The sequence below is a fragment of the Chlorocebus sabaeus genome, chromosome 11 (genome assembly GCF_047675955.1).
Source record: "Chlorocebus sabaeus isolate Y175 chromosome 11, mChlSab1.0.hap1, whole genome shotgun sequence".
Taxonomy (NCBI): Eukaryota; Metazoa; Chordata; class Mammalia; order Primates; family Cercopithecidae; genus Chlorocebus; species Chlorocebus sabaeus.
This window is the reverse complement of record NC_132914.1, coordinates 24,660,589-24,686,938: the sequence shown is the minus strand read 5'-3', so window position 1 is coordinate 24,686,938 and position 26,350 is coordinate 24,660,589. Positions and strand designations below refer to the sequence as shown.

Genomic DNA, 26,350 nt, shown 5'->3' with positions numbered 1-26,350 from the left:
GGGAACTGGGAACCTCAGTGAGGTCACAGGAGCCACTCTAGTTGAGGCACATGCTCAGATTTCTGCAGCTTACCTGTCACTTAAATCTCCCCACCACCCCAAACACACACAGGCACAATGCAGGCATTTGCTTAGTCATCTTCATTACTCATTGATGTTACCTATTAATTACCTTTCAGTCTCTGGATTTTTGTGATTTTCTGCAATGTGTCCTGATATTTAGTGTAATTTTTAAAATATAATTTTGGCTGTTTGGGGTAAAATGGAAGAATTGGGGGCCATTTTTTTTTTGTTTTTTTTTTTTTGAGATGGAGTCTTGCCATGTTGTCCAGGCTGGAGTACAGTGGCACAACCTTGGTTCACTGCAACCTCCACCTCCCAGGTTTAAGCAATTCTCCTGCCTCAGCCTCCTCAGTAGCTGAGATTACAGGCATATGCCACCACGCCCAGCTAATTTTTGTGTTTTTAGTAGAGACGGGGTTTCACCATGTTGGCCAGGATGGTCTCAAACTCCTGACCTCAGGTGATCCCCCAACCTCAGCCTCCCAGAGTGCTGGGATTAGAGGTGTGAGCCAGCGTACCTGGCCTATTTTTTCTTATATGTATCAGTCCCTGAAATATAGGCAGGTAAAACATTTGAAAGGCATGGTTAAGTATAGCAGGACTCTAGTATATGCCAAATCCTTACAAGTAGAAAAATAATCAACAAATAAAGAACCATATTCATTACCTGAGATGAGTTTTTGCGCAAAATTTTCAATCTGATTTTTAGTTAATCCTAAAATATTGATTATTGCTAGCTTCAAGTATTTTAACCAGTAATTTAAGACTTAGTCTCTTCTTGGTAATAGAAGGATATGTGACATTTGGAGAAAAGAGAAGATGCTAAAATTGCATGCCCTTGTTACCCTGAATTAGAACTCTCTAGGAACCATGTCCTTTGAAATACTTTGACTAAATAAAAAAATGCCAGATGAAAGACTAAAAATTATTTATGAAATGGAAAAACAGAGTTAAGGAAACTATTACAGTTGTATTGTTAGTAGGCGTAAAACATGCATATAATATTCTCATGTATCTGTCTATATATATAATATATAAATACATGCCATCTTAGAGGAAGAATGAGGAAAGAGTAAACATTTCAAATCTCCCACCGGGCTTAGAATGTAACTCGTATAACCTACTACCAGTTTTTGTAGTCTTTATTTTATGAAATGAAGGAAACTATACTGTGCAATTTATAACATACTGGCATTCGTTACCATATCATGAAAAATTATTCATAATTAGTAGATATCCAATTGATTGACTCTCTTGAAACTTCTTATTCATACCATTATAATTTCCATTTCCCAACTTTTAACTGAGACCTGTTACAGTCTGTTGCTAATCATAATATATAATAAAAATATTAGCCAATCCTACCCACTTTTTTTAAAAGAAGAGTAAAATATCAGCAGTAAGAGGAACCAGAAAGGTCAACTAGTCCAGCATTTTGGAGGTATGCATGAATCCTCTGTCTAGCATTTCTGATAAATGATCTGTTTTCTATTTGGATACTTATAGTGTTGTGAGCACACTACCTGTTGAAGCAAGCAAAATGCTATCATTTTTGGTTGGCTTTGACTGTTAAAATGTTCTTTTTATTTTTTATTTTTATTTATTTTATTTTATTTTTTGAGGCAGCGTCTCGTTCTTTCACCCAGGCTGGAGTGCAGTGGTGCAATCTTAGCTCACTGCAACCTCTGCCTCCCAGGCTCAAGTGATTCTGTTGCCTCAGCCATCAGAGTAGCTGGGATTAAAGGCATGAGCCACCATGCCTGTCAATTTCTTGTTTTTGTTTTTGTATTTTTAGTAGAGACAGGGTTTCACCATATTGGTCAGGCTGGTTTTGAACTCCTGACATCATGTGATCTGCCCACCTCGGCCTCCCAAAGTGCTGGGATTACAGACATGAGTCACCGCGCCCGACCAGAAGGTTCTTTTTAATACTGAGCCTAAATGTACCTTCTCTCAATAATGCTTTTAATTCTTTTTAAAAATCTTGTATCTCTGTTTGTAAATCTATTGTATATTATATAACATTATAATTATCTGTTTATATGCTAGCCTTTACAAGATAGGGCACCTGGTACATAGCAGACCTTCAATAAATATTAAATGAATTAATGAATAGTTCAGATTCTGTCCTCTAAAACCACACAATATAAATACAAAAATTCCTATGCCATGTCATGGTTACCTTTCAACAATTTTCTTAGATGTGTGTAGTGAGCTGTGTGTTCTGTATATAGCACAAAATATCCATGTATAAAATTTTAACGGTTAATTTTTTTTAGATATTAAAAAGCCCTGATAGAAATTCCATAGGCAGTAATCAGATGAGTTGGCACAAATATTTAAAACTTAGACTTTATTGGTAGCTTCTGGATTGATGCCCATGTTGATACTGAATTGGGAATTCTAATATTACATTCCTTGATAATTCCCTGTGGGTTTCTAAGAACCAGAAAGGCTACATTGATTACTTATTATAAAAAGGCAATGTTTGCAATTAAAACAACATTGGTAACATTAAGGTACAAATTTCCCTTAGATTATAGTTCTTTATTGTTTCTTATATTTATCCACATTATCTCCAAAATATGAATGAGGGTTTTACATTTCTTGACAGTACACCGACAGCAGTGCTTATTAATTCTGAATAGTTTCTAAATACTCCATGAGCTGAGGGGAGATAGTCCATATGACAAGTAATTGGTGGTGTTTAAACTATCTCGACATCACTCCATTTTGAAGTAGCTCTTATTTCATCCTGCTTTTTGGTGATAGCCTGCAGAAATCTACCTGGAACTGCACATTTTCTATTGATTTTCTTTTGCCAAATGATTGATGGAGCATTCTAGTTCAATTGTTTTCTCTTGGAGTGTGTGCGGTTACACTCCTTTGTTTTCAAACATTTTATTAGAAGTATAAAATATTTTTAGATGAACAACATGGTCATTTTGGGAATGCTGATGGCCAAAATTATTGATGATAGTGTATAAGATAGAGGGTAAATCAACTATTTCAGTAGCTAAATAGCTACATAGATTGAAAAGGACATTCTTACTAGTTTTTCTTTTTTCATTCTTATTTCTCGTGTTAGCTTGATTTTTCTGGTCAAAAATCATCTTTTTGAGTTTAACCTCATGGTCCTCAGATGGCCCTTCAAAATACAGAGTATCCATCTAAGCCAAACTTAAGAGTTTGTGATTTTTCTTGCAATGCTAGTGCAGCAAGTTCAGTGATACAATGCACCTATGTCCTACATTTATTCTTTACAATAGAAACCCATTTCTTTGTCTGGAAGTCTTAAGTCCTGCGCATAGAATGAGGGAACCACTGTTTATGTGAATAGCAGTTTCTAATGAAACTTTCACAATGACTGAATCTTACAATAACATGTCCTTCTGTCCTTGATTTTAAGGGGATTCAGCGTCTCCTAAAGAAGCACATGGTGGGAATTTCTTTTATCTATGTTATTTGGAAATAAATGTCATGTAGCAAAAAACCATATTCTGAATTCCTAGTGATGGGATGAGGTTTTGGTATGTTGGTCGTAGGAAGACTATTAGTATAGCTCTCGGTGTCATTCAAGTGATTTCTTTTAACTTAGTTAGAAACTAATGTTATTTGAAGGCCCAGGATGCTTCAGAGCCAGTTGTAAGAACCTGATTACTCACTTTTCTGCAAGATTCAGAAATCTTAGCTTCGCACCATGAATTCTAAGTCTTATTTTTTAAATTCAGAAATAAAATTTTTGGCTGGATAAAAATATTAAAATAACTCTTGACTCCTTTTCAAAGGTCCAAGTATATTAAACACAGATGGCTTCTCATAGCTAATTAGATTGTGTCGTATCCTAACCTTAACTATGGTTTATAGCTAAGTGGTTTAAATGATACTCAATTCCATTTCCAAAAAAAAAAAAAACCCAGCAATAATAATAGATAGCATTTATTAAGTATGTATAGTGTTATATTTGGTGCTACATGTTTCTATATGTACTCATTTACTTCCCTAAAAATCCATAAATAATGTACTATTTATGTTTCCTATAATGGGAAAACGGACTCAGAGAGGTTAAGTAACATGATCGAGGTCACAGAGGTAGGAAAGAACACAGCTAAGACTCAGGCTAAGTCTGTCTAATCAAATATTAGACATTGCCCTCATGCCTCTACTTTGATTTATTATGCTTTATGTTAGGTCCTTCATTAAATTGAAAAATGAGTAGTATTGGTTTTGGCTCAGAGTTTACAACAGTAGTAAACTCGCTTTTATTTTGGTTAAAAAGTTTCTTCCGGATTAAACATCTATTAGATGGGTTTCTGTAATGGAAAGAAAGACCAGAAATGTGAGATTTTGTATTTTCGTCTAGAATTTTCAAGTACATTACTTACCATAGTGAAAAAAAAAAAAAAAAAGTTGAACTAAATTTGGAAGAAGATAAAAATGAATAAATGTAAACTACTAGTACAGAATTTAAAAACAATTACTTTAATAATGAGACTAGTAATTGATTTTTTAAATATCCAGGTCCTTGGGAATCAGTAAGCTCTTTTGCTTTACTGCTTATATTTACAGATTTTGTTGTTATTGCTATTACTCAAATGTCTGTGCCTCTTCCCTCTAATTCACTTCTTTCCCCTCTGCTGTGATAGAGATGAAGTTATTTTGAAGGAAATAAAAATTGAAACACTTGCTTCTAGATATAGCTTAAGGAAATCCTGATTTCTAAATTGGTTTGAAGTTACTTGTCCTGGTAAATCAATGTCTATTTAATTAAGCCTATGTTGCATGGCTCTAAATTAATTCCAACTACTATCATAAGTGGAAAGCATCATGGAATATATCATGATATATTAATTGAGTATAATGTTCTACTTCTATAACAGTGGAAATGTATTTGTAAAACAACTACTGTGAAAAATATTTAGAAAATCATCGGCTTATCCATTTTACTTACCCTCTGTAATGTTTTTTTAAAAAATGTAAGACTTCATTATACAGTGAGCACCAACAGTAGTTGATTTTGTAGGAAATGAATTAATTTAAGGCTCTGGAGATGGAGGAAACAGATATTAACAGCTAATAATTATTATTTTGGAGATTATTCGAGAAGTTATTTGCAAAGGTTTTAATTCCTTCAGAAGTTTCCTGTAACAAACTGAAGATTGAGCTACCTTTCCAAAGCTTTACCTGTGTTAACAAGGATGAAATGCTGGATCAGACCACTATAGACTAAGCTATGGGGTAATAAGATAACCCATATTATCTTTTCTAAGCATATAAATGAAGAAATTGGTAAAAATTATATAAAAATTTTATAATCTTTCATTGGAGTTCTGTGGGGGAACAAGATACTGTCTGTTCTATGTAAATGTTAGTAATGAATGGTCGGTCTATTCAGTTCTTTCTTTTTCTTTTCTTTTTTTTTTTTTTTTTCTCTGAGACAGAGTTTTGTTCTTGTTGCCCAGGCTGGGGTACAGTGATACAATCTCAGCTCACTGCAACCTCCACCTTCCAGTTTCAAGAGATTCTCTTGCCTTAGCCTCTCGAGTAGCTGGAATTATGGGCAGATGCCACCACACCTGGCTAATTTTTGTATTTTTAGTAGAGACGGGGTTTCACCATGTTGACCAGGCTGGTCTCGAACTCCTGACCTCATGATCCTCCTGCCTCAGCCTCCCAAAGGGCTGGGATTACAGGTGTGAGCCACTGTGCCCGGCCTATTGAGTGCTTTCTTTTAGAACAGTCATCAAATATTTGCCTATCAGGAGTGTAAAAAGTTGATGTGGCGAAGAGAGAAGGAGCTAAAAAAAAGAACTTAAGAAAAAGTTAAGGAAAGAAAAAACATGTGTCTAACGTAGATGCAATAACAGTGTTCAATAAAAGCAATAGAAATGTGAAATCTATTTTTGATTCTTTGGGGAAAAATCCAATTTAAAGCATTTATTTAAGTTCTTTCATAAAAATATTTTATATTTGACTTTTAATTAATAATGAAAATGTGATAATATTTGGAGCAGGTCTAGCTCCAAATTCTAGTTCAGCCACTTTCTAACTGTGAGGCCTTGTCATCTTAGGTAACACCTCTGAGCTAGTTTCTATCAGTAGAATGGAGGTGATAATGTGTGTTTTGTAGTTTTAAAGCATACTGCTTTATTGAAATATGATTCAGTACTATAACATTTACCCATTTAATGTATAATTCAGTGGATTTTAGAATTTTCAGAATTGTGCAATCATCACCACAATCTATTTATAATATTTTCATTACTTTAAAAGACATCTTGTGACTATTAGCAGTTGTTCCCCATTTCCCCTCCCCACCCCCATACCCTGCCCTAGACAACCACCAATCTACTTTCTATACAAATGTTTCTATTCTGGACCTTGCATATAAATGGAATCTTAGAATAGGTAGTCCTTTGTGAATGGCTTCTTTGACTTGGCATGTTTTCAAGGTTCATCAGTTTTGTAGCATGTATCAGTACTTCATTCCTTTTCATTATTGAATCATGTTCCATTGTATGGATATGGCATGTATTGTTTTTTCGTTCATCCTGTAACATATCCTTGGCCTGTTTCCACTTTTTGGCTATTATGAATAATGCTGTTATGTACCTTTGTGTACAAGTTTTCGCAGGGACATATGTTTTCAATTGTCTTGGGTATTTATCAAGGAGGGGAATTGCTAGGTCATATGGTAACTCTTTAGAAACTGCAAACTGTTTTTGAAAGTGACTGCTCTGTTTTACATTCCTAACAGCAATCTTTGATGGTTCCAATTTCGCCACATCTTCTCCAACATTTGTTATTGTCTGTCCTTTTTATTTTAGCCATTCTAGCAGATGTGCAGTGACATCTTATTGTGGCTTTGATTTGCATTTCCTTGATGACTGATGCTGTTGAGCATCTTCTTATGTGCTTATTTACCATTTGTATATCTTCTTGGAAGAAATGTGTATTCAGATCTTTTTCTCATTTTAAAAATGGATTATCTTTTTTATTGTAAGTGTTGTATAATAATTCCATGTATATAAATATGTACATATATATTTACATTTAAATTATCAAGATTCTTTATAAATTCTGGATGCAGTTCTCTTACCAGACACATATTTTCAAGTATTTTCCCCCATTCTTTGGACTGTCTTTTCACTTTATTGTTAGCATCATATTCAGTGCAAAAGTTTTTAATTTTAATGAAGTCCAATTTATCTGTTTTTTTCTTTTGTCACTTGTGTGTTTGGTGTCGAATCTAACAATCCATTGCCTAACCCAAGGCCACGAAGATGTTCTTCTGTATTTCCTTCTAAGTGGTTTATAGTTTTAGCTCTTACATTTATGTCTATGGTCCAATAATGTGTTGTTTTGGTGACCAGAAATAATACATGGAAAGCACCTAGCACAGTCACTGGCACTCATCAATGCATAATTAGTGGGAGTCATTCAAACCACTTTGAACCCAAAGTTCATGAATATGTACTAGAACCTATCTTTAGGTCTCTCTCACATTATTGTTCTTACTGCTCTGCAAGGAACTATAAGGAATAAAAGGTATACATCATTGAAAAAAAAACATTTCCAGAGAGGTTTTAATAATTGCATGTTATTATTAATAAGTCATTTACAGTAACAAAAATGCAAAGACATGGAAGAAAAACAGAATAACAAGTTTGAGCAGATTTAAGGTTCCGCTGTTCATTTCTGTAAGTTTGTTAACATGAAGACATGCTGTAGTATAAACAGAATTGACTCTCTGGGAAATATATTGAAATTGAAAAAATTTGGCTTATATTTTGTGATCATTTTAATTAATATCTAACATCTCTTGAGATGTCACAGAATGTTGTCTTTTTTAGTGGTTTAGTTTTATTTTTCAAAATAACATTTTGCTGGGTTTTGTAAGTATTGGATAGATTATCCACATGTATTTCTGGAAAGTTAAGTAATATTTTAAGGAAAGGCAAGGTGAGAAGTTTATGTTGGTAAGGAGGTGAGTTTAAATATCGTTCCCTTTTGCAATGGAATTTTCTTGTTTTTCTTCTGTATTTCACTTCTGTACTATGACTTGAATATGACATTGGAAAGTATTTTTTTTATATACTTTGAAATAAAATATCTATGTCATAAGAAAAAATACTAGGAGATAAACTACTCAGTTACTTCTGAAAGTGGGCTATTGCATGAAGCAAGTTAGAATAAGAGTAGCTGTTGCTATTGTAGCTAAACCAGCCATGAATGTTGTGAAGGGGTGGATCTGAAAGCAACTATAGATAATAGTTTACTCTGTGGAGACTCTGTTTTGTGTTACAAATGCACAGTTTATGTTGAATAGAAAAATATACAGATTGGGGAAGAAATCACATTTTACCCCATTTAAAAAGGACAATCCCTTTAGATCACTGAGAGGACAGTATGAAGAAGACTTACACTGCAGCTGCAGCAGTCTTTGGATAAATAGAGGATTTAATAATGTTCAAATATTTGTCCCAACCTCAAAAGAAACCCTGAAATAGAACTAACTTAACAGATGATACAGTTCTCTCCATATAGGTCTGGTGGCTCTTGCCCAGGGATTTCCTTGGACATTTATTGTGTTTTGCTTACTAACTAATACAGTTATGGTAGCTATCTTTGTGGGGATTAGGCTTTAGTCCTTTATAAATAATGTCAGCATAGAATGTAAGAATGACAAACTTGAAAATAGGAAATGCGTATTTAAATCTGCGGGAAATCTTCCACATGGTTTGATGTTCTTGGACACATGAGAGCTAGGATTTTGAAAGGATTAATTAGATTAGCCTAACTTTCCTTCAAATTTCAGAATCATATCTCACAGTTGCTACACACTTTGAGTAAGCACTTAGCCAACTCCCTTTGAAATACATATTCTGTAAGAAACACATTCTTTAAAATATAATTTATATATCCTATATTTCAGCACTCATTCTACCTCTATTATATATGCTTTAATATCTTTTAAAGTCATGTTTCATTTTCTAGAGTCCTTAGCATAAATAACTATCTTGAAATCAAAAGTTGTTGATAATATTTTAGTAAAAAAGGAATCCAAAGCAAGTAAGTTTATATAGCCTTTAAAAATGTTTTCAGGGAACTGTGCATGGATGGTGTGGTGGAGAGGAAACCAGTATTTTGAGAGGTCTTTAAATGATCATGCCTCCATAAACTTGCCAGCAGCAAAAAACAAAAAACAAACAAAAAAAAAGAGGATGGAAGTAGAGGTTGGGGTGGATTCGGTCCCCTTTGGAACACAAAGGTCTTTCAGTTGTCAGGGATTGGAATGGGGGTGTTTGGGTAGTGGAAAAAAAAATGTTCTAGCATGTGGTAATGAGGTTAAAAAAAAAGAAAACAGCAATGGATGATTACTTTTCTCCATCAAGGCTCCTTTATCCTCATAAGCTCAGACAGTGGTCAGCATGTTAGACACCCCTCCCTGTTTTATCCATCCCTTAACTATGTTCTTTGACAGGACTGGTTTATACAGCTGGGCCTTTGTTAAGCTTTGGGGGAAACAGTAGAGAACAGCAGAAAAGATGGCAGACTGAGTACCTATAAATGGTAAATACTGTACTGAAATGCAAGATTCCAGCTTGAAGGTTTTGCTTTTATTAAGTTTTTGTTTTACAGATTTGTAAGGTGAACACTTTTAAAATTTTTGTTTTAACTTTTGTACTGACAGATTTTGTGGTGATATGGGTAAATTGATTGTGTTAATCAGTAAAATTTCGTATCGGCTATACTCTAACAAATGATGAGAATGAACTCGGTTATATTACCATCTAAAACTAGATATTCATGTTATAGTTACAGTGTTTCAGAAAACACCTCCATTGTATGTGCCAAGGCATAGAACTGATTGAAAAGAGAAAGCATATAGGAAAAGCTATTTATTTCAAAAGGCTTATCTCTATGACATACTTTTAAAGTATGAATAAATGGGAACTTAATAGTAATATTACTGTTAGCCGTGTTTGAAATATAATGCAAATCTTGTACTGGGATCTTATTGTGTGTTTATACTTGTCATACCATTACTGGAGTTTGATGATTTTCTTCTCTGCAGTATATACCATAACCTTTGAATTTTTATTTTGGGGGTTAGCATTCCTGACTTGCCCACAGTAGCAGTATGAACCATGCTTTTAAGCTTTTTTTTTTTTTTTTTTTTTTGCTTTTTTTTTTTTTTCCTAAAAACAACAGGGCATGTGCTAAAACTAGAAAGATTAATGGGGAAAGAAGATAAACAGTTAAGACATAAAATGAGTTTAGAGGTCAAGCTAGAAAAATAGGAAAGCTTATGGATTTAATTCATATTCATCCAAGCAAAGGAGCTTTGGCATGAAAGGAGCCAATGAAGAGGCTCGGCTTTCTTATAACATCAACCATAGCTGCGTCCCGCTGTTTTGGAGTTTGGGTTGATAGACGCTCATCGTCTTTGGCACTGCACCCTTACTTTTGGACTTTGCCTAATTGGGATGGCATATTCTTTATTTTTGCTGAGAAGTTCGGAAACTTTGTCTTTGTCTAGTATGCCTGTCTCTCACATCAGAAGCTGTTGTTTGAGGAAAGATTTGTGCACTGTATATACGTTCCTTGCTGTCTATTTTGAATATAACATAAATATTTTCTACTTTGTACATTTTCAACAGCTGTTGTAGAAACAGGCTGTAACCAAGTCTGTATGGGGCATGGAAAGGAAGAGTGAGCCCCCTAAATTGGCCAGAATGTAGCAATATATAAACTATTCCTTGTCAGGGTTATTTGGATTCCAAAGAGGGTAGGGGGTCATAATATTTCTCTTCATTGGACTACTTAGACAGTCAGTTTTCAACAAATCTGATGCTGATGTTCAGTCCTCATTTTAGCTGTGGGCCTCTCTCATTTCTGCTGGGGGGAAGCATTCTCTAGAGGTTTTCTTTAGACGGCTTAACTTGCTTGATTTCACAATGACCTTTGAAAACAAAAGAAATTAAAACTAGACTGGTTACTTAATTATTTTTGTCATCATTATTAGATCCTAAATAAATTAAACATGCCACAGATTTTATTTCAAGACGTAGGCCATGCTAAGAATAAGTCACTTTTGATTATGGAACAATTTGCTATTTATTTAGACTTAGCCAGTAATGTGAGATGGGAGGGAGAGAGCAAGAGTGGGGATGGGCACTTTAACAGGAAGAATCCCAGATTAAGAAGTCAGGGAAGATGCTCAAAATATGTACCTAAGGATATTATTTTGGAAAATAAAATTGTGTATCCTATTTGCAGTTCTGTCATTGCAATACTGTAAAGTCCTGAAGGGGTCAAAATGACCAAGTCGTTAAAACAAGTGAAATGATTTTCTATAGAGGACTCAGTATTATAAAGCCTGAATAGATATTCTTTCCTACTCGAAAAGTTTTTTGTGTGTTTTTTTTTTTTTTGCTTGTGCACCTCACCTGAGCAGTGTTATCCATAAATGAACATCCATCTTCTTGCATGATGAATATGATGAATATGGTGAACTGTTTTTACACATTATTACAAACATTCTCACATATACACATTTGTGATCTATGTAGACATTAATACATCCTCATAAGGATAACATGAAAAAATTGACTGGTATTACTAAGAAATTAGTCATACTGACTGTAGTAGTAATATTCAGGAATTACATATCATTTGGGTTTCCTTTTCATAGGTTAACAAATTGGAAGAAGTTTTTTTCTACTTCTATTTTCCTTTAAAATATACAAAACTTTCAAATAGTTATGAATTATATATTATTGAAAGTTGTTAGCATCAGATCGTGATTAAAGTGGTGTGGTCCAATCCTTACCAGAGGAGTTCCATAAACAAACAAACAAAAAAATTAATGTTCATTAACATATCATTAGATAGTAAAGTTTCTCTTCCTTCTGCTTCTCCTCCTCCTTGTCTTCTTCCTCCTCTTCCTCTAATTCCTCTTTTTGTCTCTCTCTGCACGCACGTGTGCACACATACACACATGCACACACATGGTTGCATATATAAACAAGACACAGACACCTCCCAAACTTAGGCCTGACAGGTTTATTCAAGGATAGAACAATAGAAATGGAATTAATTCCTTTTTCACTCGCAGTTGTTCTGGTAGAAAGCAGAAAATATTGTCCCTGTAGCAAGGATTCTGCAGATAATTTTTAAAGATACCTTATTAGAGACACTGAGAATGGGTAAGCATTTCACATAGTATTTTTTGCTGTCTATTCGGCTGTCTATAACCTAAAATTTATACATATGGCAACCATATGTCTCAGAAAAATCCAAAAAGCTTCTGATTTTTAATACTGTCTTTATTTCCTTAACCCGGAAGCACAGTATTCCTCGTTAATCAATTTGTTAATCAATTCTCTGAACTTTTGGGTCGGAAACAATCGTACTTATGTTAAATATGGGGCTTTGTTTTGTAGTACTTCGTATTATTAATAAAAGATTTTTACAGCCTCTATCGGAAGAGATAGTTTTTACTAATCTCTAGATTCTTCCCCACAATCCTGTGTCTGTCCCAGGAATGGGGTATGTGGCTACTCTGCTTAGCTTTCAGACACACAAGGAGCCGAGCATCTGGGGAAACTCAGGAGGTGAGCACTTTCACGCTGACTCAGAGACCAGCCGTATGACTCCAGTCTGGCGCTGTCACGCCTGGTTATGGAAAGGCAAGAACAATGCCTCCCTTGAGAAGGGGGGAAAATGTCTACTGCAGTCACAATTTTGATGTAAAATTTAAATCATCCCTCCACATCCTGTGGACTTAGAGCTGTCAGAAAGGCAAAACCCATGCTCAAATGGAAAAAGCTTTTTATGTCCGTAAAAAGTATACATTCTCTAACTATAAATAAAAAGTTACAGAATCACAGATCTTAAGGCTAGATTATTCTAAGTAATTTATAGATAAATGGAACAAAAGGACTTTGACATTTTTAACCTGTAGATGGCTGAAGGTTAAACATATTTTTCAGTTTGCGATGAATGACAAATGTGTAACAATACATGAATTAAATAATTTACCACAAAATGCTCTTATTGGACTTCGTTGTTTTCTTCCAAAGTTATGTGTTTGGTCATTTTATCTACAACTTAAAAGAAATTTATCTTCGATACTTAAAAGTCTTAATCATTTCTATTATTTTTCTTCAAGGTGACTTGATTGAAATTTAGTATCTTTGATGATTAGAGAGATTCTGTGATCAAATGTTTTATCTCAAATAAAGGTGTTTCTGTTTTTGAGATAAGGAAATAAAATTATTACAATTTTTAATGATTCAAGGTAAAGTTCAGCAAAATTTTAAGTAGAACGTGCTTATTGCCATACTCTTTCTTGTAAATCATGAGAAAAGTATTGTAATTTTTTTCCAAACAATATAGAATTATGTTAAAACACTTACTACCTCTTTTTAATGAAAGTGAATGTGTACATAGGAGTCATAAAAGTTCCCATAAACTAGTTTTCCTTCAGTTTTGCTGTATGTATCACCATTAATTAATCTTTTTCAAGTATTAAATATTATAAAATGATTTCAGTGGAGTTTAATTAAATATTTTTTCCTCTGTTTTATTTATCAGGACTACTGTTACTTTAGGCACATAGTAAGCATGGATTAATATCAAAATAATGTAATGAAACAGAAAGTCATTTTAGCTGACAGATATACTTGTTTAGATAAATTTCAACCCCCTAGCCCAACTATATTACTCATAATAAAACAGTCTTCTGACTGGAACATTTTCTGGGTGTCTCCAGCCAATAAGACAAAGCCTAATTTTGGAGTAAAATTTTAGTGATTTACAGTTGTTAGTGAAACAGTAAGAAAACAAAGGAGCAAAGGAAGAGCTGAATTGTGATTTCTGAATCACTGTAGGATGGAATTTGGCTGCCATAAACTGTTTTCAAATGTTTGTCTCCCTGTTTAGAAAAGGATAGAACAGTAGAAGTGGAATTAACAGAACAAAGATGGACATTTTATAGTTAGCTTTCCTGCTCACTTTAGGTACATTATTTCAAAAACTTTTAAAATATTCTGTGTCCAACTAGTAGTAAAGAAGCACTAATTTCTTTCAGATAATGACAAGAATCAGATTCTGTTTCTGAGACTTTCCTTATTGATCTTCAACTTGCTTTTTTTCTTTTTCATTTTATACCATTTCCTGGGAGAACTTTGTACCTTTACATTGTTTTGCGCATCTTATCCTCCCCTCCATCTCTGACTTTGGTGGCATGGAAGAGGCTGGGAAAAACTATTTGGTAAAAGTAGTTATGCTACTTTGCTAGTGATGCTAGCAAAGAGAACAGCAAAAAGGTGGGGAAGAAGTGAAAAGTGGTGCTCTTCTTGTCAGAAAGAAGGAAAGGTGTAATGAAGTACTTAATCTCAATGCAGAGAACATCTCAGAAACTAAATATGTGGCAAGCTAAACATAGGAGGCAACCTTGATGAAGATCACTTCAAAAGTTGTTGATGACCACATTTTTGATGAACATGTTTTTAAATACAGTTTGAACTTTTGTAACGTGTAATAAAAGATTTTGTATAAACTCAGATTATATTTAAAAACAGAATATTAATTTATTCATAAGTAAATATAGCTCAAAAGTAGTTTTGATTTTAGATTTACATGTTATGGTAAATTTTGTTGATCTCCATTCTGGCAAAATACACAGTAAAGATTACAAGGAAGTTTATCTTTTTTATTATTCTATGTTGTCTGTTTCTATATTTCTTTGAAATTTGTGTTTGTACTTCAATTTATATTTTATGCCAGGACCTGATGAACTTGTTCATGCCGCTAAATAACAGTATAATGAATGAGATCTTTGTATGTGGGAAGAAATGGGTAGAGAAGTATGGAGATTGGCATGTTCTATATCAGAAACTGATGGCAAAGAAGATTTAGAGAAAAGAGAAGAAAAATGGTACAGAAGTTTGAAAGACTGCGTGTTTACCATAAACAAATTTTCTATTTAAAAGACTTCTGAATATTATATATGAAAGACTTGGTTATAAAAATTGACACAGAATGCTCAGAGTAAACTCTCAACTTAGAAAAATAAAGATGTTCAAAACATGTAAGAGGGAAAAGGAAAGTGTGAACTATAAGATATAATAATAATTGAAATTCAGAGATAAAGGTAGTGAAACTGAATTTTTTCTTATTACAGTGATATGCTAAGTTTGTGTAATTCTGTTTATACATCAAATAAAAGTGTTTGTTGTTTTGTTCATTTGAATTAGAAACCTTTCTATCCAAGCTCAACGTATGTTTTGATTTGCCATATTGGATAAGTAACATTCTATTGTGAAAGAATCTTTAATACACAGTAAAGTTTAATTCCTAATATTGATTAGTCTTTTCACAACAACCTTAATTACAAAAGGAACCAGACAAGTAAATGTCCTGAACAAATAGTCTTGCTACTCAAAAAACTTAAGACACATAACTTCCAGGAAAGTATTGTTCTCTTTGAATTGCCAATTTTTGTTTTGCTTTGCATATCCATCTTCAGTGTTCCCTTAAGAAGGTGCAATCTATTAAATATTAATTAAACTAATTCTTTGAGACAGGGTCTCAACTTTATTGCCCAGGTTGTCATGCAGGAGCACTGTCATAGCTCACTGCAGCCTTGCTCCCCTGGGCTCAAGCAGTCCTCCCACCTCAGCCTCCCGAGTTGCTCGACTACAGGCATAGGCCATCATGCCTGGCTAATTTTGTAATTCTTTTGTAGAGACAGAGTCTCCCAGTTTTGCAGGCTGGTGTTGTATTCCAGGGCTCAAGGAATCTTCCTGCCTTGGTCTCCCAAAGTGCTAGAATAAAGGGTTGAGCAACCACACCGAGCCCTCTGTGTCTGACCCATTCTTCATTACCCTGTTGAGTTATTCTATTTTCTGGGAAGCTTTTTCTGATTAGTGAGATATCATCTATTATCTGTCTATCTATCTCCTGTAGCACTCATATTTTTAAAAAGGCATTCACCTTACAATATTCTTTCTTGATTTATTAATTATGTTGCTGTCTAATAGGCACATAGCATTTTTCACTGAATGTTTTTCCACTAATGAATGAATGTGTGTATAAATGGATGAGTAGGTATATAGTTCCTATTTCCATCGAAACTCTAACTTCCTTAAAGGTAAAGCAGAAGGGTCATCATATCTAAATTGCCTGTTTTATTTATAACACAAGTAACTTGCTTGGCACAAAATAGGGACTCATTCAATTCATTAATTTATTCATAAAAGAAATGCATTGCCAACTTTGTGCTAAGAATTATACTGCCCTATTATTAATTGTGTCTCATTTGGTGTAGAGGATTAGAATATTTGGGAAAACAAATGCACAGCAATTTGGAAAGGCCTTTATCATACATGTAAAGTCCCATCCTTCACATTAATTTTGGTGACATAAAGTGAAATAGTCAAAAACAGAACTGTTTTTGAAAAAATTTTACATGAAAGACATGCTACATGATACGGGAATTGAAGAAATTAAAATGACATTTTTGTTTTCCAGATGGTTCTCTTGTAGTTTCAGATACTGTGTATACTAATAAAAAATGTTTAATTCTTTTATGCATGCAACTGAAAAGTTTGATGATATAGTCTGAGATTGGACAATGTTGCTTCTGCCATGGTGGTAAGAAGGGATGGCTTTGTAGAAGAACTGGAATTTGAGTTTCCTCTTTCTAGATATTTATTTTTGCAATTTTTAAATATATAACTGCAAACTTGAAGATAAATAATATTATAATGCCAAAAGAACAACCAGTAGAAGGCACTGCATCCTAGGATTTTAATTTATGTATTATCTAGTCAAAGGTTAAAATATTTAAAGAAAGAAACTTTAAAAAAGAATCTACTATATAAGGAAAGCAAGTCCTATTCTGAGTCTTTCATCTTATAATGTTCCAAATGCAGAATATCTTTAACTCTGTATATGTCATTTTCCAGAATAATTGTACCAAAGAACATTTCCTTAAAGTTTTTTTAAAGTTTTTTTTCAGTAAGTAGGTGATACCTCAGTAATAAGTCTATTAGTAATTGACTATGTAGTGTTTATTGGTAAACTTACTTAACTCTTATAATCTTTTACTTAGACGTGTTAAATATAATATTTTTAACCAGAGCTATACTATTTTTCACAAGTTTTCAAAAAACATTATTATACAGAGCTTACCAATTCCTTTATGTTGAAATTATTAAAAAGAAGGATACTATTATTGAACTCTGTTTTCTTATTTCTGACAATACCGAGACATATTCGAAGCATACTTGTCCTGTAAGATTAAATCTTAAAACTATACTTAGGTAGGGCATAATCAGAGGGTTGCTGGTTTTAGTTAGTAGTTATTCATGTAACATGTATACTGGAAGACTATTATTTTCAGAAAGGGTCTAAGTACTGGGCAAGTAGCTGTGAACAAAAATATAGTCTGCCTACATGGATCTTATAGTGGGAGAGATTGACCATAAACAAATAAGTATAAAATGTATTAAGTGATTATAAAGGCTGTGAACAAAATGGGATAAGGACTAAGAATGGAATGGAGTGCAGGTTTAGGACGAATGACCAAGGAAGGCCTTACTGAAGAAATGATGTTTGAGCAGAAAACTAAATGAAGAGAGGAAGAAGGCAAGTGTATGTCTAGGGTAGGAGGATTCCAGACTGATTAAAATACCAACTATGAAAAAGAAGTGCTTAAATCAATGGTGTATTTTTTTATTGCTACTGTATCAAATGATCACAAATGTAGTGACTTAAAAATATGAATTTATTCTTTTACAGTTTTGGAGGTCAGAAGTCCTACAATCAAGGTGTTGTCAGGGCCACATTTCTTCTAGAGGCTCTAGGAGGGGATCTGTTCCGTTGCATTTGTAGCTTGTAGAGGCTGCCTACATTCCTTGACTCATGGCCTCATCTTCCATCTTCAAAGTCAGTAGCATAGTATCATCCAGTCTTTGCCTCTGATTCTGACTTGTCTTCTCCCTCTTATAAGGGTGTTTATGATTTCTTTGGACCCACCAACAATATTCAGAATTACCTCCCCAGTTCAGATTTCAAAATACTTAATTTAATTACACATGCAAAGTCCCTTTTGACATGTAAGGTATTAAGACCTGGACATCTTGGTTTGTGAGGCATTATTCTTTTCTTTTTTTTTTTTTTCTTTTAGACAGAGTCTTGCTCTGTCGCCAGGCTAGAGTGCAGTGGCGCTATCTTGGCTCACTGCAACCTCGGCTTCCCAGGTTCAAGCGATTCCCCTGCCTCACTCAGCCTCCCAAGTAGCTAAAACTACAGGCATGTGTCACCACACCTGGCTGATTTTTTGTATTTTAGTAGAGATGGGGTTTCACCATGTTGGCCAGGCTGACCTCATGATCCATCCACCTCAACTTCCCAAAGTGCTGGGATTACAGGCATGAGCCACCATGCCTGGTCTGGGGGACATTATTCTTACTACTACCAAATTATTTGCAACATTGACTGCATATTAAAATCACTGGGGAACTTTAAAAATTTCTGATACCCAGTCACCCTCCAGAACCAATAACATCAGAATTTCTAAGGGTAAGACCCAGGGGTCAGTATTTTTTAAACCTCTCCAGGTAATTCCAATGTGCAGGCAAAGGTTTAGAACCACTGCTTTATCTTTCTGTTGCAGCCTTACACCTTCTACCCTACCACTAAGTTTGCCTTCCATGTCTGAACACATTGGGGATAACCTACTTGCAGAGTAATTATAAGACACTTGGAGAGTCTTCAGCCAATAGCAAAAGACCCCAGTAGTTTTATATTTACTGTCACATTTATCAAGAGTAGCTTAGTTATGCAGAATGCTACGAGGGGAAGTAAAGGGAAGGAGACTCCTTGTAAAAGCAAGTTACTTTTTACAAGTAAGCATGTTTCTTATTTTGTTCATGTAACTCAGCAATTCCAGGAGTGTTACAGACTACAGTTGGAATTTGATCCATATTCCTCAATCTCTTCTTTTTTTCAAGTAAGCTTGAACCCTAAGTTTATATAATACTTTCTAAAAGTATCTCTGCATCTTTGCTTGTATTATTACTTCCTATATGAAATTCCCTCTCTATTTATCCTAAGACTTTTTATTTCTCCTTTTTCCTTGAAAGCCAACTGGTTCAACAGTTCTATGAGACATTTAGGGATGCTCTGGTCCTCAAGAAACTCTCAGATACTTAGCTATAATGTCATTTGGCCTTTGGACTGAACTCTCTTTCGTTAGTATTTATTCTTTTATTTAAAATATTCTCAACAAGCTCATAAGCTTCTTTAACCAGAGGCTGAGAAATGCGTTTTTTATTCCCATTAAATAAGTGTCTTGCACATGGTAGATGATCATCAAATAGTTGTTAATGATTTGGAAGATTTTGCTTGCGCCTTAAAATTAGATGTCATATCTTTCAAGAAAGTTTTTTGACCACAAAGTGAGATAAGACCAGTGTTATGTCATCATAGTTCCACAAGGCAGTTTCACATTAGATTATATTTGTCTGTCTTATGTCAGTTTCTTTGAAGTCTGAATTTTGTTCATTGGCAAGTCTAGCGCCACAGAAGTGACAAAAATCATCTCTAAAGGATAAGAGCATATACCAGCCTAGATGCTCACATTGTTACAAATTGCAACACAGATATGTAGTTAGTGTAAGTCATATAGTATAAGCTGTATATCTCAGAGGAACAATATATGCAAACTTGTGGTGCCTTCTTTTTTTTTTTTTTTTTCTTGAGACGGAGTTTCGCTGTTGTTGTCCAGACTGGATGCAATGGCGTGATCTCGGCTCACTGCAACCTCCGCCTCCCAGGTTCAAGTGATTCTCCTGTCTCAGCCTCCTAAGTAGCTGGGATTACGGGCATGCGCCACCATGCCCGGCTAATTTCGTATTTTTAGTAGAGATGGAGTTTCTCCATGTTGGTCAGGCTGATCTGGAACTCCTGATCTCATGTGATCCGCCTGCATCGGCCTTCCAAAGTGCTGGGATTACAGGCATGAGCCCCCCTGCACCTGGCCTGTGGTGACTTAATGAGACTTTTTTCTGCCCACGATGAAACACTTTGATAGATGGACAAAAATGTAAGAATCTGATGTTATTGGCGATTTTGTTGTCAATATTTTTTAGAAGTACTGTGGGTCATAGTAAACATGAATAATACAACCAAGAGATTGATATATCTATATGTAATTTGTTATATAGTTTACTTTTCTGACTTGGTAGCCTATCATTGAAATATAACCATGGTTGCTTTTATTATAACGATTTAACAAATCTTTAAGCAATCTTTTACCTGAATTAAAAATACGTTCAAGTCCAATGCATTAAGAACATTCAATAACACTCTGAAAATTGAATTGAAATAAGCATGAAATATGTGACATTCTAGAACCAGTTTGCCTTCTGGCATCATGACTATTTCATGTTCAGTGTTATAAACCTTAACCTTTTTGCTCTCCAGAATGCTATATATAGAGAATACTTACCCAGTTAAATAGAAAGTTAATTTAGGTTCTGAAATAACCAGAAGTTTTGATAAAACTATCAATGTCTTGTCTGTCTACCTTAACAACCTATGTCTACTTTCGGACTTTCCGTTTTCATAACTGATGTTAATAATGATATGTATAAAGTAGAAATCAACAGAAAGTTCATGGTTCTGAAGGTCATAGAATTGTATTAACTTAGGAAAGGCTAGCTGATCTTGCTTTCTGCTTTGATGACTCAGAAACTGGCTCTTGTCAACAGACTAGAGTTTTTAGACATTGAGAGACTGCATATGAGGCTGAGGCAGACACCAGAATACCAATGTATTAATTCCAGTAAGAATGATAATGCCCACTCAGACCACAAATGCTAAGATTTGTACAACAAAGGCATAATCTCCTTATAGTCAAGCTACATGCAAAACTAAGAAATAATTAAAAGTTTCTTTATTAGTTTAATAAATCACTTCACAAAGACCTCAAACATTTTAAGCCTGTTCTGTCCACAAACTCTTTACATGAGAATGAGAAGTTTGCCTGGAGAACATGGAATCAGAACAGTGGGAATTAAATATCTCTAGTGTTCATGGGTTATGATGTTTAATAATGTATCAATTTAGTGTGTGATATGGTATTGCCAGTTAAACTAGAACTATTCTGGCTTTGTTAACTCTAGCTCCTCACATACTTCTCCATACTTATATACTTGCAATAGGCCTTGTTCGTGGGATTGGAAATAGCTAAAATTACTTGAAATGTGGTATCCTAATCTACTTCTCCTTTTGACAGTGGTGACATGGTAGCTGCCCCTATTTCCTCCTCTTTATCTGTTTCTTTGGCTGATCAACACCTGTACTGTTAAGATTTTGCTTTGAACACTTGCTATTACATCTGATCGGTTTACTGTTAAGAATTACTGGCGAGGGAGCATTTCTCTAAAGGGAAACTTTCTATTTTATGTTGATTTTATAGTGAAACCCTTTATTAGGCAATCTGTTTTCCTCATGTTTGAGTATTTTTGTTTTTTGAGGGTGGGTGGGGCACACTGTAGTTTTAGTTTGTTAAATAAACAGGGGCTATGATTTATTGAGTGTGTATTCTGTGCTAAATAATACACTAGTTATTTTTCACATGGTACATAGTCCATTTTCAAAAAGCCTTATGAGTGGATGTTTTTCACCTTAAAGATAAGTAAGTTGAGATAGATAAATTAAGTCTCAGTAAGTGACAGAATCCGTATTTTCATTCTGACTTGTCTGATTGTAAAGCCCTTATATTTTTCTACTGTCCTAATATTTTTAATAGCATATCTCCTGTACTTGAATGCATTTTTTCTTTTGAAACTTCTAACACTAAAAATAATATTATTCAGCAATGATTAGAGGCATTTTGGGGAACACATTTTAAATTTAAAAATCAGTGATCTATATGAAGGAAGTGTTGTGGCGGTTAGTAAATACTTCCCTGCCTCCCATCTCACTGGTCTAGAATAAGAATGAATGATTTTGTAAACACTCTTTGTTGAACAAAAAATAACAGCTTTTTCAAGGTCAGATTAAGTTGTAAATACTACAAGAAAGTTTTTTAAATTAAATATTTTAACTTGACTTTATTTCTATAGAAATAATTTAATGAAAGGAAAAGGAATTTTCTATTTAAAATATTTGCCACATATTTTTAACCTCTGGTAATATTCTGAATCAGACTCAAGTACAAACAAAATGGTTAATTCTTGTTCAATTATCTAAGCTCATTTTCATGTAGGCTTTAGCTCATAAAAACAAAATATCCTTCTTTGGATTTTTTTTATTTTATTTAAGTATCCTAAGGATAAATAAGTCAGAATTATTCACATCTAAATCATTCATGGAGTTGTGAAAATAGAATTGAAATATTTGAATATTCTCACCTTTTCTTTTACTACCTTGCAACTTTGTTGTTATAACTAAATGCTCAAATTGGGTAATTTGGAGAGATGAGGGAAAGAAAATTCTCAAATGTTTTAAGATTAAGACTGATTGTAAAATTTATTCAATCCATAATAAGCTTTAAACAAATATTAAACTTTCAGTCAGTTGCTCTGAGGTTAGCTTATAACCAATATTTCTACTATTTACAATAATCTTACTTTCAATAAAATGCAAATTTGTTTTAATGGCAATCATTTATATATTGAGTCTATTTTTTGATGAAAGAAATCTTAGTTATTTCTCTTCTTTTAAACTGCCAACAGTATTTGCTATTCATAGATGTTCTGTCTTCAATAAGGTCTATCAGAGTGTAAAACTAGATGGGTATTTTTCTTTCCTCTAAAATGGAATGGTCTTTCATTATGCAGTGTTCTTAGGTGAATTCTCTTGTTTAAGAAGCCAGAACACAAGAGAGTGCTATATTAGTGTATTATTCTCACAACAAACAAGCACTGTTCTGTTGCTACCTGCTTGGCCATTGTTTCTGATTGTGTGTGCTTTGCAGTGGTATTTGGATGGTTTCCTGCTCTCTGCTAGCACAAAAAGGCATTTCTGTTACAATGGCCCCTAACCACACAATGACGGCATTAAGGATTTATGTGGAGGTTTCATTATTTTCTCCTCTTTTGTTCCTTCCAGGATGTCTTCCAAGCGACCAGCCTCTCCGTATGGGGAAGCAGATGGAGAGGTAGCCATGGTGACAAGCAGACAGAAAGTGGAAGAAGAGGAGAGTGACGGGCTCCCAGCCTTTCACCTTCCCTTGCATGTGAGTTTTCCCAACAAGCCTCACTCTGAGGAATTTCAGCCAGTTTCTCTGCTGACGCAAGAGACTTGTGGCCATAGGACTCCCACTTCTCAGCACAATACAATGGTAGGTTTCTCATGGTTTATTGTGCCTACACTCACTTTTTGACCAGTCTACTCCTCTAATAGTTTGGCCTCAGTCCTTTGCTTTATAATTAACATCTACTTAATAAGCCATGCACAAGATTCACCCCTGGCATCTTAGAATTCTTTAAATTTATTCCAATAAGCAGCATAAGATATGCTGTTTTCTGTTTCTTTTGTATTCTTCAAGACTTCTTGCATTTGAGACACTTGCAATTTAATTAGAGGGAAAAAACATACAAAATATAAAAATAATGTTAAAGTAAGATATTTAAAATTATTCAGCCTGAAAATTTGGTGTCATCGTTTTTCTAATAAGTTTGTTTTTTTGTTCTGATAGAATTACAATGAACATAGTTTGAACATTTCCACCATGATAAATCAGTGTTTTACTATTTGTTGCTTTGCCAAGATTGGATTCTATAATATTCCTTAACAGTACTTGGAATTTCATAGCAGAATATATTTCATAGAGAGTATAGTTTTCTAATATGACTACACTAATTTCTAACTCAGGCCTATTCACGCTGTTGTTTTGTTAATTCACTAATTGTTTTTTTGCATCCTATTCTGGAATATGCAACTCTGGGTAAATCCTCTGACCTCTTATCTTGGGGTCTGGATCACTGTAGAAAATTAGGAAACCAGGACTTCGTGGATGAGAGGAAAGAAGCCAGCATAGCATCTCTGGCTGCAGCTTAAACAGCACACACAAACACAAATAAGTCATTGTGGTCCTTCTTAGCAACTTAAATCCATAGAATCATAACGTTAAGGAGGTGGCAGGGCACTTACCTACCATTAAAGGCACCCTCACCTTTTCAACATGGCTGGTTGGGTGGATGTCACATTTTTGTGATCACTCCACCTTTTCTACTTTACGGATGTTAGTGTTGTTAATTTGAACCTGAATTACACCAACAAAAATATATTTTACCTTACATTCTTATACCTTTAAAGACAGCTCTGATTCTGCTAAATCTTATTTTTCCTCCAGGAAATTATTGCCTGTTATAAATATGCTTAGAACTGAAATATGTCCACTTGTTCGTGATTTTGAATTACTGCATGTGGAATTAAATCAAGAAGAAGAATCAGATATCTTCTGAGAGCTGTGTAATAGATCAATACTTTGATTTTCATATTAGATTTAAATATTCCCATTCAACATTTCAGCCTCATAGGTCAAGATTTCTTTGGGCATTTGACAATGCCAAGATTTGTCCACCAAGAATAATGTTTTAGGCTGGGCCTGGTGGCTCACACCTGTAATCCCAGCACTTTGGGAGGCCAAGGCGAGTAGGTCACTTGAGGTCAGGAGTTCAAAACTAGCAGGCCAAAATAGTGAAACCCCATCTCCACTAAAAATACAAGGATTAGCTGGGTATGGTGACACGTGCCTGTAATCCCAGCTACGCAGGAAGTTGAGGCAGGAGAATCGCTTGAACCCAGGAGGCGGAGGCTGCAGTAAGGAGAGATCGCACCGCTACACTCGAGCCTGGTGACAGAGCGAGACTCCATCTCAATAATAACAATAGTAATGTTTTAGCTAACTCATATGTCAGACTTATAGAAGTGGTGTTTTTAGCATTTCTTGATGGTGTAATAACTCATTTAACCTTCACAGTAATTGAGTGAGGTATTATTATTAATTCTGTTTTACAGATGAGAAAACTGAGGCAAAGAGGTTAAATACCTTGTTCAGATCAGCTAATTCATGGAAGGACCAGGGTTTAACCAAGCAGTCTGTCTTTGGAGTCCATGCTTACAAACATTATGCGTGCTGCTTCTTCACAAGAGCACAGGCATATTTTATATTCTGATTATCTATTTCTTTGCAAGTTAAATCTTACTGCGCATCATTCCTCCCTCTCCTTTTTACTATGAGCTTACATAAGTTATGTACAATGATCAAATTTTTTATCTTCCTCTTACAAAGGTTAAACTAGGGAAAGGGGAAAATGGGTAGTACACAGGTCAGTAGAGTAAGGAAGTCAGACATTCCATTTGGCATGACATCACTCCTTGTGCCTTTTTCACATTTAATGCTTTCATCATTGTCCTCTTTCAGAAAATATCTAATTGGGAATAGTGTGATAGTACCATACACACAAATATATACATTTGAAGAGATGAATATAGATAATTATGACTAGAAGAATACCAAAAAGATAAAGGGAAGATGATTTTAAGTATACTCAAGGATGGGTATGAGGAAAGTATATTAAATTGATACATAATGTAGTTTCATGAGGGGATGCTGTGATGCAGATAGTTAATACAAATGAAACCATTCCTTTTTTTTTTTTGAGACAGTCTCGCCCTGTGGCCAGGCTGGAGTGCAGTGGCGCGATCTCAGCTCACTGCAATCTCCACCTCCCAGGTTTAAGCAATTCTCCTGCCTCAGCCTCCCAAGTAGCTGGGCTTACAGGCACCTGCCACCAAGCCCAGCTAATTTTTATATTTTTAGGAGAGACAGGGTTTCATCATGTTGGCCAGGATGGTCTTGATCCGCTGACCTCGTGATCCACCCACCTCGGTCTCCCAAAGTGCTAGGATTACAGGACTGAGCCACAGCACCTGGCCAAAACCATTGCATTTTTAATGGAGAATTCAGTCTAACTAAAAAATGATGAACTGCCTACGCTGTACCATGTTTTATGCGTGGCACTGTGGAAATTGATTTGAGTAAGATACAAACTTCTTTCCTTGATGAACTTCATCTAAAGCAGAAGTTCTCTTTAATTTTTTTATTTTTTTAAGAGACAGGTTTACGCAGGCTGTAATGCAGTGCTGCTCACTGTAGCCTCGAACTCCTGGGCTCTAAAGCATAATTTCTTAACTGGGGTCTATAGATCTCCTAAAAAAAAGTTGAGAATTTTTCTATATGTGAGCATATCAG

General features: G+C 34.6%; 1 protein-coding gene across 8 annotated transcripts in view; it reads left to right on the top strand.

Moving 5' to 3' along the window:
• The window catches only part of SOX5 (SRY-box transcription factor 5), a 1,032,593-nt gene that overhangs the window by 641,288 nt on the left and 364,955 nt on the right, over nt 1-26,350 (top strand). For 6 of the 8 annotated variants that reach the window (XM_073020544.1, XM_073020543.1, XM_073020542.1 and 3 more), the window contains one exon: nt 23,200-23,431. In XM_073020544.1, coding sequence (XP_072876645.1) covers nt 23,201-23,431 — 231 coding nt within the window. In that variant the 5' untranslated portion in view covers nt 23,200. The remainder of the gene's footprint in view (nt 1-23,199; nt 23,432-26,350) is intronic. The other 2 variants (XM_073020545.1, XM_073020546.1) reach the window with 1 other exon arrangement.